Source organism: Bos indicus, chromosome 9, assembly GCF_029378745.1.
Source record: "Bos indicus isolate NIAB-ARS_2022 breed Sahiwal x Tharparkar chromosome 9, NIAB-ARS_B.indTharparkar_mat_pri_1.0, whole genome shotgun sequence".
Lineage (NCBI taxonomy): Eukaryota > Metazoa > Chordata > Mammalia > Artiodactyla > Bovidae > Bos > Bos indicus.
In genome coordinates this window covers 34,155,215-34,170,359 of record NC_091768.1, presented here as the reverse complement: position 1 = coordinate 34,170,359, position 15,145 = coordinate 34,155,215, and the positions used below count along the sequence as shown (strand labels likewise).

Here is a 15,145-nt window from a genome sequence, read left to right as displayed (position 1 = left end):
GTAACACATGTTGATTGTAGAATATCTGCAAATGTAAAAGAATTTAAAGAAGCAAAATAGTCCCAAATCAGTCCCATTGCTAAGAAAGTTAGAGATACATATTTATAAATTCTTACAGAAATATTTTTCAGACTTTTTAAAAATGGCAGCATGACAGCAGAGCATGAATGTAAAATAATTTAATCAGATATTTCTTTTTTTACAAATTTTAAAAAATTTAATTTCTATTTTATATTGGGTGGGAGTAAAAGCATTAATATTATGTATTATCTTGATGTTTTATAACTGTAAGAGCAGTTTAGGCTGTAGAATCCAGACTTTTCATGTAGAACATCAAAACAAAACTTTGTAGTATTTTACTAGCTTTGCAGAAATCTCCCAATTTTTGAAAAAGTTAGGATAGCAAATTTGTAGAAAAAAGAAAAGGAAAAATGTCTATTCCTTTTTTTTTTCTTTTGACCACATTGCTTGACTTGTGGGATCTTAGTTCCCAATCATTGAACCTGGGCCCCCTGCATTGCAGGTGCATTGGACTGCCAGGAAATCCCAGAAATATCTTTAAGTTTGCATTTATTTTAATTGCACTTACTTTTTGCACTTATTTTAATTTTCATTTAAACTTCTTAGAGATTTTATTATTCTCTTAAGTCCTCACCTATTGTGAGAGTTTATCAAAAATTCTACATAGTTGAATAGCATTTTTGTAAATAACATCTTGAGAAGATAGGACTTGTCTGGCTGAAAGACATTAGGCAGTTCATGGTTGTAGTGAAAGGGATATCCCTGGAAATTGGAGTATGGTTATGAAGAATTAGAAGGACTGTTATCCTTAGGAGGGTTATTATCCTTTGATTGGTGTTTTGAGTATTGGACTGAAATACTCCCATACTGTAAAGGTGACCTGCTAAATAGCCTTTAATTTATGAATTTTAAATATTTGTTTAGGAAATATTTTAAAATTTTCTTACTGTTACACTAATGAAAAATAATTTGCTTTTTTGTAGTTTTTTTTTTTTTTTTTTTGCAGCAAACATTGCAGTTATGAGAGCATTTATTTTCTTCAGTTACGTCCAGCTAAGGGTTTCAAGTCTGGGCAGTGAAATCTAGGAAAGAGTTATTTTGTGTGTCCTGTTAACTGACACAGGGTCCAGATCATTGTGCTTTTGTATCTGCATAATAGCTTCATTCTTTTTTAATTTTTAGAACCTAATCCACCAATTGATCAAGTTATACAGAAACCAGGAGTGGTGCAGAGATTTGTGAAATTTCTTGAAAGAAATGAAAATTGTACATTACAAGTGAGTTCTGTAGTTTATGTTCTTAATTATCTTTCCAGAAATGACATAGGATTAGTTTCTAGTGAAAGCAACTTCTACAGTACTGAATATATTGTAAGCATTCAGTAAATATCAGTAGGTGGCGATTAAAGGTGGTGCTACCTGTCTTGCCCTGGTCAAGTTTACAGTGCTAATTTTTTCTAGGAACTATTACTTTCTCTAGAAACTATTATCATTAAGCAATTTTTTTTGAAAAATATATTTAAAATCATTTGTAATTTTAAGAAAAATTTTATAGTTGTCAACCTTTAATAACTTTTGCTTTAGAAAATCATAAATCAAAATGTTAACTTACTTAATAGTTAAATTTATTTTGGCTCCTAACTAAAGTTGTGACTTTTTAGTATAAACTCTTGTACCTCTTAAAACATTTTTATCTGATTGATCAGTTTTTTTTTTTTTTAAGAAAGAACAAATCAGTATAATCTACTTAAAATGTGACCAAAGTTAAGTGTGTCTTAAAGAGTGTTGCTTCTCAGTTATAGTGAAAATTTAAAGATGTCTTCCAAATAATTGGCTACTAAAAATATTGAAGTTTGCAAATATTTTACTGTTTAGGATTGTTCTTCCTGACTTTCATTGCTATATATATATAACCTACACCTACTTTCTTAATGCTCTTATTGGTATAGGAGAACTGTTCCTGGTATTTGAATAATTTGAAATTACTTGGGAAAGATCCTCTCTCTAGGTATAAGCAAAGAAATGTGCTGCACTTCTGAATATTACCCATCATGAGCTTTATAAAAAATGCTGAGAATGTTTACAATAAGGATAGTCTTATGTCAATTAAGTGATAATGCTATAAGGACTATTAATCACCTAAAATCTATCTATCAACTAGGGTCTTTATGTAATAGTGCTGTAAGGGCTGGAAATCATGGTTTGGTCATTGACTTTATTTGTAAGCTCTGAGTCCAAACTAAAATCTAAGCCTCCTGATAGCAGTTTATTTGGCTCTTTAATTCTAAGTGATTGAAAGAAGAAGTGAATGGATAAAATTGAATGTTACTTTAAACAATACATTGTATAAGGCATTGTAGTTACAGATTGGTAAGATATTTCTCTCTTTGCAGAAATTCTTCACTCTGTTGGGGAAGACAAACACCTAAACAGATCTATAGTACTATAGATGATACTATAGTTCACTTAGTGCTAATAGAAAATTGTTATACAAAGTACTTTGAGAGCAGAGAGAACATAGCAGCTTATGTTTACAATGTTACACAGCTAGTCTTAAGGGGGAATGAGAGTTTAACAGGCTGAATAAAAGGAAAAGTAATTTCAGGTTGTGAAAATAGCATGTGTAGAAAGCACACAGTATTCAAGAATGTTGGGGATTTGAGAGTTTATCAATCATTGTGTGTGTGTTAGTCACTCAGTCGTGTCCCTTTGTAATCCTGTGGACTGTAGCCCTTCAGGCTTCTCTGTTCATGGAATTCTCCAGGCAAGAATACTGGAGTGAGTTGCCATTTTGGTCTCCAATTAATCATTATACTTGAAACCTAGTGAAATTCAACAGTGTGTTCTTTGGGCAGCTATATGGTGTACCATATTATCCAAGTTAATATGAAATATATTGTTCAATATATTCTTGAACCATACCAAAGAATGCTCAAACTACTGCACAATTGCACTCATCTCACACGTTAGTAAAGTAATGCTCAAAATTCTCCAAACCAGGCTTCAGCAATATATGAACCGTGAACTTCCAGATGTTCAAGCTGGTTTTAGAAAAGGAAAAGGAACCAAAGATCAAATTGCCAACAATCACTGGATCATCAAAAAAGCAAGAGAGTTCCAGAAAAACATCTATTTCTGTTTTATTGACTATGCCAAAGCCTTTGACTGTGTGGATCACAATAAACTGTGGAAAATTCTGAAAGAGATGGGCATACCAGACCACCTGACCTGCCTCTTGAGAAACCGATATGCAGGTCAGGAAGCAACAGTTAGAACTGAACATGGAACAACAGACTGGTTCCAAATAGGAACAGGAGTACGTCAAGGCTGTATATTGTCACCCTGCTTATTTAACTTATATGCAGAACACATCATGAGAAACGCTGGGCTGGAGGAAGCACAGACTGCAATCAAGATTGCCGGGAGAAATATCAATAACCTCAGGTATGCAGATGACACCACCCTTATGGCAGAAAGTAAAGAAGAGCTAAAGAGCCTCTTGATGAAAGTGAAAGAGGAGAGTGAAAAAGTTGTCTTAAAGCTCAACATTCAGAAAACTTAGATTATGGCATCCAGTCCCATCACTTTATGGGAAATAGATGGGGAAACAGTGGCTGACTTTATTTTTTGGGGCTCCAAAATCACTGCAGATGGTGATTGTAGCCATGAAATTAAAAGACGCTTGCTTCTTGGAAGAAGAGTTACGACCAACCTAGACAGCATATTGAAAAGCAGAGACATTACTTTATCAGTAAAGTCAAGGCTATGGTATTTCCAGTGGTCATGTATGGATGTGAGAGTTGGACTGTAAAGAAAGCTGAGCACTGAAGAATTGATGTTTTGAACTGTGGTGTTGGAGAAGACTCTTGAGAGTCCCTTGGACTGCCGGGAGATCCAACCAGTCAATCCTAAAGGAATTTAGTCCTGAATATTCATTGAAAGGCCTGATACTGAAACTCCAATACTTTGGCCACCTGATGCAAAGAGCTGACTCATTTGAAAAGACCCTGGTGCTGGGAAAGATTGAGGGCAGGAGGAGAAGGGGACGACAGAGGATTAGATGGTTGGATGGTATCACCGACTTGATGGACATGGGTTTGGGTGAACTCCGGGAGTTGGTGATGGACAGGGAGGCCTGGCGTGCTGCGGTTCATGGGGCTGCAAAGAGTCGGACACAACTGAGCGAATGAACTGAACTATACTAAGTTCTGTTTTGAGAGTGCATTTATCAGTCCAATAACGTGACCCTAGGTACCCAACTAACACAATTGGCTATATAGTACTGTGCTGTAAAAGGTTTATAATGCTTTCCACACAAATAATACATAAAAAACAACCAAAAAATAAAGAAAACATTTTTAATCTCGTAGTATACTACCTTGAAAAGTATAGTAGTGTAGTACAGCAGCTGGCAGGCAGGGGCTGGCATGCCAGGCGAGAAGAGTTACTGACTGGAGGAGGGAGAGAAAGTGGGGATGGTAGAGCTGAAGGATCGTCAACAATAGGAGATGGAGGTTAGGCTGCAGATATATATCAGTATATATATATGCAGTATATCTGTATCACTCTTGCCTGATGTTGATGGAACACACGTTCATATCTTTGAAAGTTTGTGTCTTGAAGGCTCATATGTAGGGGACTTGCTGTAATTGAGAGGCCTCAAACTGGGGACCTACATGTTTGGCCTGCACATGTTTTAAAATATATGAATTCAGATATAAGGCTTTCAAAAGTTGAAGAATTTCAAATGGAAGTCTAGATTTGGGGCTTCTTTTTACAAATCAGAAGAATTGGCATTGTTGCCAAATACTGAAGATCTAGTGGAGTTGAATAGGAGCTCTGCCTCTTTTTTTTTTCCTTTTAAAAAATATAACCATTTTCTCTAGTTTTATCTGTACTTTTCATGCCTTTCACTAATGCTTTTTATTACACTTTTATTAATCATAATAATACCTACCTTAATGTGAAAAGTTGTCTAGGCCAAATATTTTTAAAGCCATTGTCATTATTGTCACTCCTTAATTTGCAGGTCTAATTTGCTAGTCGGTTAGAGAACCATGAGTTAAAATTTTCTCAATTGCATCATTATAAATCCATCACAGATAAGTATATCTGAAATCTGATTGATATGAGTAACTTCCCAGAGGCACTGCTACTTGAAAGAATACCACAAGTTTTTGTCTCTGCTAATAATGAACTCTTTCACCTTGAACTAACCACCTAAATGTATGGCTTTCTAGTTTTTCTTATTTAAGTGAGAAGGTTTAGAATAGATGATCCTTAGGGAAACAAAAGTAACCTTTTATGATTCTGCTGCTGCTGCTGCTAAGTTGCTTCAGTTGTGTCCGACTCTGTGCAACCCCAGAGATAGCAGCCCACCAGCCCTCCCCCGTCCCTGGGATTCTCCAGGCAAGAACACTGGAGTGGGTTGCCATTTCCTTCTCCAATGCAGGAAAGTGAAAAGTGAAAGTGAAGTCGCTCAGTCGTGTCCGACTCTTATCGACCCCATGGACTGCAACCCACCAGGCTCCAATGCCCATGGGATTTTCCAGGCAAGAGTACTGGAGTGGGGTGCCATTGCCTTCTCCATTTATGATTCTAAGTTCCATAAATATTCTATTAATTAAGTAGTGTGTATCATTTTGTTTTAAACTGCTTGATTTAGAATACCTGGCTCCCTAATAGTAAACATCAGGGGTTTTATGAAATATAAATTCAGATGTGTTCATTTATTGTTCATGATTTTATAAATTTTTATTCTTCTCAGTTCTTATTTTTCCAGATTGAAGAGTCCTTTTTAAAAAAAATTTTTTTTACCTATCAAATCTGATTTCACATTGAATCTTATTAATCGTAAGTGAATCTTTCTCTCAGACTTATTCAGCTAAGTCTTGACTCCCTCTCTTCTTCCTTTCTTCCTCTTTCTGGCATTTCTTTGGGGCTTTCATCTATTTTGCTTTTATTTTTCCTTAGTTTGAAGCTGCGTGGGCATTAACTAATATAGCATCTGGAACTTTTCTGCATACCAAAGTAGTGATTGAAACTGGGGCTGTTCCAATTTTTATCAAACTTCTTAATTCAGAGCATGAAGATGTTCAAGAACAGGTAAGTTTCTAACTTGAACTGTTATATCTACTAGATTTTAATTTTCTCTTGAAAGTGCCATTTGTGATTATGATTTGAAATTCATTTTTACCAAGTTGCCTGTGCATTACATTTGTTAGAATATAATAATTTCTGTTTAGTGTCAAATTGGAAGGAAGAATGAACTGTTTTAGGTATTATCCTAGCTCCTTTGTATATAGATTTCAGCTATTGAGAATTACTATTCCCATTTATAGAAGAGCATACTGAGACCCAGAAAAGATAGTAATTTACCCAAAGTCACGGTGAAGGGCTGAGCCAGGTTTTAAACCTGGAACAGTCTGACTCCTTGTTCTTTACTTGTATGTAGATTATTTTATTGTTTCTTTTTAATATGTCATGTTATTTTTAATAAACCATTTTAGATTAGACTTTATAAATAAATTATCATAGTTGTTGTAACAGGGAAAATTTAATCACATATAATTTTTACCATCTAGAGAAAGTCAAATGTTTTGTTATTTTTGTTTTGATTCATGTTCATGCAAATTGATCCATAGATCTCACTACCATTCCATTTGTTTGTTTATATATATATTTTTATATTTTTTCTTATTATTTATTCTTTATCATTATTTATTAATTATTATTTTTATTATTTATTCTTGAAGAAAATTTTACTGATTACTCATTATCCATTCAGGTAGCTACATAATTTATTCCTCAGTAGTTGTACAATTGAGTTATTTCTAGCTTGTTGGTGTTAATATTGTGGTGAGCATCATTATATATCAATCTTGATAGTAATATGTCTTGACATTAATATATGCCTTGATTATTTCATTAGGGAAAAATGATTATACTCAAAGAAAAGCTTTTAAAGTGCTATTACTATTTCAAAGTGGACTTCCAAAATGTTATAAAAATTGATATCCCACAAACAAAATACTTAACAGGGTGAAAAATGTCATCACTTTAAAAACTTTTTCTTAAAAATGTAAAAAATAAACTTAGGTCTAGAGTAGATGTTAAAAATATTAGTGTAAATTTTAAATGTTAAAATATAATTTTCTCAGTTGAAAAATTAACTTATGTCTACTTTTGTACTTATGAGAAACTTGAAATGAAAATATAATGATCATTTGCATTTGTGTAATTTCTTATCAAATTGAAATTTAATACATGAATAATTTGATCTTTTACTGTCATTTATTTAATCTGGACTATCTCTAAGCTTATTTTTAAGCATTAATTCAAGACAGTTCTCACATTAGCTTTACCTTATAGTTTACTATGCTTTATCTCTCCTTCCTTTTTTCTTTTACAAGTTAGTTCCTTCCCAGTGAGTGGATTCTTTGGCATAGTGGCAAACTTCTAGCATAGGTAATTGTAAAATTCCCTAAATAGATATACAGTTGACCCTTGAACAAAACAGGTTTGAATGTGTTGGTTTACTTACACACAGTTTTTTTTTTTTGCAATACATACATACTGCAGTACTATACAATCTGAAGTTGGTTGAGTCTGCAGGTGATCTTGGGTAAGGAGGGCCAGCTTTAAAGTTATACATGGATTTTCGACTGTGCAGGGGTTGATGCCCCTCACTGCCAAATTGTTCAAAGGTCAACTATATTTTGTCTCTCCATGTAGATTCAAAGTAGACAAACTATCTCCTTCTTAAAGAGAATAAACATTTCACTATCATGTAAGAAAAAATTTTTAAATGCCCTGTGTTTTAATTTGACTAAAAATATTATTAAAGATATTTTTGAAGTTTTCCTTTCTTGTCTACTAGCATGTTTTTTTTTAACATCTTGAAAACTTACCAGTTTTTTCCTTTTACAATAAAATTTCATTCTTAAGAGAGAATCTTATTTAAGATATTGTCGTAAAAGAATATTTTTTATTGTTTTTTGAAGGCTGTTTGGGCACTTGGTAATATTGCTGGTGACAATGCAGAATGCAGAGATTTTGTTTTGAATTGTGAAATACTTCCACCTCTTTTAGAGTAAGTACTTTAAGTTTATCACAATTAAATACTATTAACTTTTGGAAACGCAAACTATTTACACTATATTTCTACGTACACATTTACTTCTTCAGTGATACTTTTAAATTTTGCTTATGTTTGGCCAAGCCTGAAATAGCTTGAAATTACATAAAACTAACAAAATTTCTGGTTGTATCATATCTGTCTTTTATGTTCCCTTAAGCCACACTTCACAGCATTCATTGCTTACTTGATGCCTACTGTGCTAAAACAATTATTCTAGAGAACAAGGATAAGTAGTAGTTTTTAATACACTAAAAATTTAAAAGTTACTAAAGCAGATGATATTGAGTTGATGAACAGATGATGTGTTGAACTTGTCAGATTTTCATATTTGATTTTGAAATGTTCAGAGAACAGAGAGATTTTTTCAGAATTAGAATTTTACTTAAAATGACTTAGCTAGTGGTTTCTTTTTCTAATACTTTACACTTTTTTTAAGAAAAGAAGCTCCCCTATAATATAGGGTTCTTTACAAAGATGACATAAAATTATTTGAAAGATAGGTTTATTTATCCAAGTTGGTTATCATTTATTGAGAAAATTTTTATTTAGGCTGAATACCATTGGCAAATAGTGAAAAAGGAAAAAGTAATTGAGATATTTTGAAAGGGAAAATTTTACTCTTAGCATTTCTGTGCCATTTGCCATCCTTTCCAAGCTTAGAAATTAGAATATGTTTTTAGATACAGTTTTGTTTTGTTTTTAGATACAAAGAATATGTTTTTAGATACAGTTTTGCAAAATATTGACTTTCCGTGGACAAAATGGATTTCTCAGCATCATTTCACTCAACTCACACTGAGTACTTAACTATGTTCAGGCCACTGAACCACTTGTGATTTCATTTACTTTGGGCTTATTCAAAATAATATCTGAGCAGTTAGTCCAATTATAAAGGAAAATACTGATTTAGCATTCAATATCAGAATTATTTTGACGTTCATACTACTAAAAGTATCTGTTAAATTTTCAACTTAGGGTTTTTCTGGCCTGATTTTATGGTTTGTAGATTAACTGTGAGCACTTTGTTTCTCTTTTTACTTTGTCTCTAGGCCATATTCTTTGCTGTCTGTCTTTGGGTCATTTATTATTTGTTAATATTTAAAGTTGGTAATGGTTTATGAAATAATAAGTAAGCATTTCTTAGTTCTAATTACTCTAAATGTTCTGCTGTTAAGTCACTTCAGTCGTGTCTGACTCTGTGCAACCCCATAGACGGCAGCCTACCAGGCTGCCCCGTCCCTGGGATTCTCCAGGCAAGAATACTGGAGTGGGTTGCCATTTCCTTCTCCAGTGCGTGAAAGTGAAGTCGCTCAGTTGTGCCCAACTCTTAGCAATATTTTAATTATGACTAAAGAAACCAAACTAAAAAACAAAGGTCTAATGAAAAACAAACAGTACCCAGCTATCTAATCATGGTTATAAACATAATAAATTTCAGAAAAAGAGTAGGTTTAGAAGTTTTCAAAGTTTCATTAAAAAATTGAGAAAGGTGATAAGAAGGAAGGTATGTCAAGATGTTCTCACCATGGTTGGTCAAAAGGAAAAATGGTATTACCTTTAAGAAGATTATGGATAATCTGTAGTTCACATTGAAGTTAAATTAACATTTAGCTAATGTGTTAAGTATGTATAAAATTTTTATTAATATAATACAGTTTTATCAGTTCTGCCTTTTGATTTTCAGTAAATGTAAAGCTTTTACTATTATGGACTTTATATACTGAAATGGTGATTTAGTCACCAAGTCGTGTCTGACTCTTGTGACCCTATGGGTTGTAGCCTGCCAGGCTCCTCTGTCCATGGGATTCTCCAGGCAAGAATACTGGAGTGGGTTGCCATTTCTTTCTCCAGTGGATCTTCCCAACCCAAGAATCGAGCCTGGGTCTCTTGCCTTTCAGGCAGATTCTTTACTGACTGAGCTACTAGAGAAGATCCCAATATACTGTTATAGCTTTGTTGTTTTAATTTAATGCAACTTTAATTTATAATACAGCAAATTTGGATAAGAAAAGATTTGTAATTTCTCATAATATTCCCATTAATACAAGGAGGATAATATACATCACAGCTTAGCCAAGTACAGTCTTCATGCCAAATTTGGCCTGTCCCCTGTTTTTGAAAATTAAATTTTACTGGATCACATCAATTTGCTTACTTAATGTCTGTGGTTGCTTTCATGCTGTATCATCAGAGTTCAGTAGCTGCAACACAGGAAGGCCTGTGAAGCCAAAAGTATTTACTGAAAAGTTTGTCATTTCCTGATGTAGTAAGTCAGTGTAACTACCTTATTTCTAAATGAGTTATGGTTTTAGGAGGTTTCAAATATTCTTTATAGCAAAACTTTTAGAGCATATTTTTGTGTGACAGAATATACACAATAAAAAATTTACCATGTAAAAGTTTACAATTTACTGCCACTCAGTATGTTCATAGTGTTTCTCAACCATAACAACTATCTAGTTCTAGAACTTTCTATCATCCCAAACAGAAACCCCAATACCCTTTTTTCCAAGTACTTGGATACCTCTAATCTGTTTTCTGTCTCTGTGGATTTGCCTATTCTGGATATTTTACATAAATGAAGTCATATACTGTGTGACCTTTTGTGTTGGCTTCTTTCACTTAGCATATGGTTTTCAGGGTTCATTCATATCATAGAATGTATCAATACTTCATTCTTCTTATAATTAAATAATATTCCATTATATGGATATACCACATTTTGTGGTACATTGATCACTTGATGGTCATTTGGGTTATTTCCACCTTTTGGCTACTGTATATGTGCAGTACTCCTGTGAACATTTGTGTGCAGGTTTTTGTTTGAACACCAGTGTTTTCAATTCTTTTTAGGTATATACCTACCAGTGGAATTGCTGGAATGTGCTAATGCTGTCTTTACCTTTTACCACCAGACTTTTTCCATAGTAGCTGCACCATTCTATTTCTACCAGCAATGTGTGAGAGTTCCAGTTTCTTACCAACAGTTGTCTGTTATTTTTTTTAATTGATATTTTAATGGAAGCTAATTACTTTACAGTATTGTGGTGATTTTTGCCATACATTGACATGAATTAGCCATGGGTGTACATGTGTCCCCCCGCCCCTGACCCAAACCCCTCTCCCACCTCCCTCCCCATCCCATCCCTCTGGGTTGTCCCAGTGCACCAGCTTTGATTGCCCTGTTTCAGGCATTGAACTTGGACTGGTCATCTATTTCACATATGGTAATATACATGTTTCAATGCTTTTCTCTCAAATCATCCCACCTTCACCTTCTCCCACAGAGTCCAAAAGTCTCTTCTTTATATCTGTGTCTCTTTTGCTGTCTCACATATAGGGTCATTGTTACAATCTTTGTAAATTCCATATATATGCATTAATATACTGTATTGGTGTCTTTCTTTCTGACTTACTTCACTGTGTATAATAGGCTCCAGTTTCATCCACCTCATTAGAACTGACTCTAATGTGTTCTTTTGAATAGCTGAGTAATATTCCATTGTGTATATGCACCACAACTTCCTTATCCATTCATCTGCCGATGGATATCTAGATTGTTCCCATGTCGTGGCTATTATAAACAGTGCTGCAATGAACACTGGGGTACACGTGTCTCTTTCAGTTCTGGTTTCCTTCGTGTGTATGCCAAGCAGTGGGATTGCTGGGTCGTGTGGCAGTTCTGTTTCCTATTTTTTAAGGAATCTCCACACTGTTCTCCATAGTAGCTGTACTAGTTTGCATTCTCACCAACAGTGTTAGAGGGTTCCCTTTTCTACACACCCTCTCCAGCATTTACTGTTTTTAGACTTTTTGATAGCAGCCATTCTTACCTGTATCAGATAGGACCTCATTGTGGTTTTGATTTGCATTTCTCTGATAATGAGTGATGTTGAGCATCTTTTCATGTATTTGTTAGCCATCTGTATGTCTTCTTTGGAGAGATGTCTATTTAGTTTTTTGGCCCGTTTTTTGATTGGATCATTTATTTTTCTGGTATTGAACTGCATGGGCTGCTTGTATATTTTTGTGATTAATTCTTTGTCAGTTGCTTTGTTTGCTATTATTTTCTTCCATTCTGAAAGCTGGCTTTTCACTTTGCTTATAGTTTCCCTTGTTGTGCAAAAGTTTTTAAGTTTAATTTGGTCCCATTTGTTTATTTTTTCTTTTATTTCCATTACTCTGGGAGGTGGGTCATAGAGGATCCTGCTGTGATTTATGTAGAGAGTGTTTTGCCTATGTTTTACTTTAGGAGTTTTATAGTTTCTGATCTTACATTTAGATCTTTAATTCATTTTGAGTTTATTTTTGTGTGCAGTGTTAGAAAGTGTTCTAGTTTCATTCTTTTACAAGCGGTTGACCAGTTTTCCCAGCACCACTTGTTAAAGAGATTGTCTTTCTCCATTGTATAGTTTTGCTTCCTTTGTCAAAGATAAGGTTTCCATGCTGCTGCTGCTGCTAAGTTGCTTCAGTGGTGTCTGACTCTGTGTGACCCCATAGACGGAAGCCCACCAGGCTCCCCTGTACCTGGGATTCTCCAGGCACGAACACTGGAGTGGGTTGCCATTTACTTCTCCAATGCATGAAAGTGAAAAGTGAAAGGGAAGTCACTCAGTTGTGTCTGACTCTTAGCGACCCCATGGACTGCAGCCTTCCAGGCTCCTCCGTCCATGGGATTTTCCAGGCGAGAGTACTGGAGTGGGGTGCCATTGCCTTCTCCAAAGGTGTCTATAGGTTTGTGGATTTATTGGGCTTTCTGTCTTGTTCCATTGATCTATATTTCTGTCTTTGTGCCAGTGCCAAACTGTCTTGATGACTGTAGCTTTGTAGTATAGTCTGAAGTCAGGCAGGTTGATTCCTCCAGTTCCATTCTTCTTTCTCAAGATTGCTTTGGCTATTCGAGGTTTTCCTAAATATTTTATTCTTTTTGTTGGCAGTGGTGAATGGGATTGTTTCCTTAATTTCTCTTTGTTTTCTCAGTGTATAGGAATGCAAGGGATTTCTGTGTATTAATTTTATATCCTGCAACTTTACTATATTCATTGATTAGCTCTAGTAATTTTCTTGTTGTGTCTTTAGGGTTTTCTATGTAGAGGATCATGTCATATGCAAACAGTAAGAGTTTTACTTCTTTTCCCATCTAGATTGCTTTTTTTTTCTTTTTCTTCTCTGATTGCTGTGGCTAAAACTTCCAAAGCTATATTGAATAGTAATGGTGAGCGTGGGCACCCTTGTCTTATCCCTTACTTTAGGCGCAATGCTTTCAATTATTTGCCATTGAGGATAATGTTTGCTGTGGGTGTATCCTATATGGCTTTTATTATGTTGAGGTATGTTCCTTCTATGCCTGCTTTCTGGAGAGTTTTCATCATAAATGGGTTTTTTAATTTTGTCAAAGGCTTTCTCTGCATCTATTGAGATAATCATATGGCTTTTCTTTCAATTTGTTAATGTGGTATATCACATTGATTTGCAAATATTGAAGAATCCTTGCCTCCCTAGGATAAAGCCTACTTGGTCATGATTTGTGATCTTTTTAATATGTTGTTGGATTCTGCTTGCTAGAATTTTCTTGAGGAGTTTTGCATCTATGTTCATCAATGATATTGGCCTGTAGATTTCTTTTTTGTGTGGCATCTTTGTCTGGTTTTGGTATTAGGGTGATGGTGGCCTCATAGAATGAGTTTGGGGGTTTACCTTTGCAGTTTTCTGTAAGACTTTGAGTAGCATAGGTGTTAGTGCTTCTCTAAATTTTTGGTTCAATTCACCTGTAAAGCCATCTGGTCCTGGACTTTGGTTTGTTGGCAGATATTTGATTAGTTTCAATTTCCATGCTTGTGATGGGTCTGTTAAGATTTTCTATTTCTCCCTGGTTCAGTTTTGGAAGGTTATATTTTTCTAAGAATTCACCCATTTCTTCCAAGCTGTCCATTTTATTGGCATATAGTTGCTGATAGTAGTCTCTTATGATCCTTTGTATTTCTGTGTTGTCTGTTGTGATTTCTCCATTTTCATTTCTAATTTTATTGATTGGATTCTTCTCCCTTTTCTTCTTGTTGAGTCTGGCTAATGGTTTGTCTATTTTATTTATCTACTCAAAGAACCACCTTTTAGTTTTGTTGATTTTTGCTGTATCTCCTTTGTTTCTTTTTCATATATTTCTGCTCCGATTTTTGTGATTTCTTTCCTTCTGCTAACTTTGGGGTCCTTCATTTCTTCTTTTTCTAGTTACTTTAGGTGAAAAGTTAGGTTGTTGTTTGATTTTTCTTTTTTCTTGAGGTGAGCTTGTATTGCTATGAACCTTCCCCTTAGCACTGCTTTCACTGAATCCTGAGGTTTGGGGTTGTTGTGTTTTCATTTTCATTCATTTCTGTGCATATTTTGATTTCCTTTTTGATTTCTTCTGTGATCTGTTGTTTATTCAGAAGCGTATTGTTTAGCCTCCATATGTTTGTATTTTTAATAGGTTTTTTTTTTTTCCTGTAGTTGACATCTAATCTTACTGTATTGTGATCAGAAAAGATGCTTGAAATGATTTCAGTTTTTTTGAATTTACCAAGGCTAGATTTATGGCCCAGGATGTGATCTATCCTGGACAATGTTTTGTGTGCACTTGAGAAAAAGGTGAAATTCATTGTTTTATGGTGAAATGTCCCATAGATATCAATTAGGTCTAACTGGTCCATTGTATCATTTAAAACTTGTGCTTCCTTGCTAATTTTCTGCTTGGTTGATCTATCCATAGGTGTGAGTAGGGTATTAAAGTCTTCCACTATTATTGGGTTACTGTTAATTTTTCCTTTCATACTTGTTAGCATTTGCCTTACATGTTGAGGTGCTCATATGTTGGGTTCGTATATATTTGATTGTTATATCTTCTTCTTGGATTGATCCTTTGATCATTATGTAGTGTCCTTCTTTGTCTCTTTTCATGGTCTTTATTTCAAAGTCTATTTTATCTGATATGAGTATTACTACTCCTGCT

General features: G+C 34.4%; 1 protein-coding gene across 1 annotated transcript in view; it reads left to right on the top strand.

The window, feature by feature from the left end:
• Nucleotides 1-15,145, top strand: part of KPNA5 (karyopherin subunit alpha 5) — a 50,352-nt gene that overhangs the window by 6,813 nt on the left and 28,394 nt on the right. Inside the window, exons 5-7 of the mRNA XM_019967157.2 lie at nucleotides 1,204-1,298; nucleotides 5,994-6,125; nucleotides 8,024-8,112. Coding sequence (XP_019822716.1) covers nucleotides 1,204-1,298; nucleotides 5,994-6,125; nucleotides 8,024-8,112 — 316 coding nt within the window. The remainder of the gene's footprint in view (nucleotides 1-1,203; nucleotides 1,299-5,993; nucleotides 6,126-8,023; nucleotides 8,113-15,145) is intronic.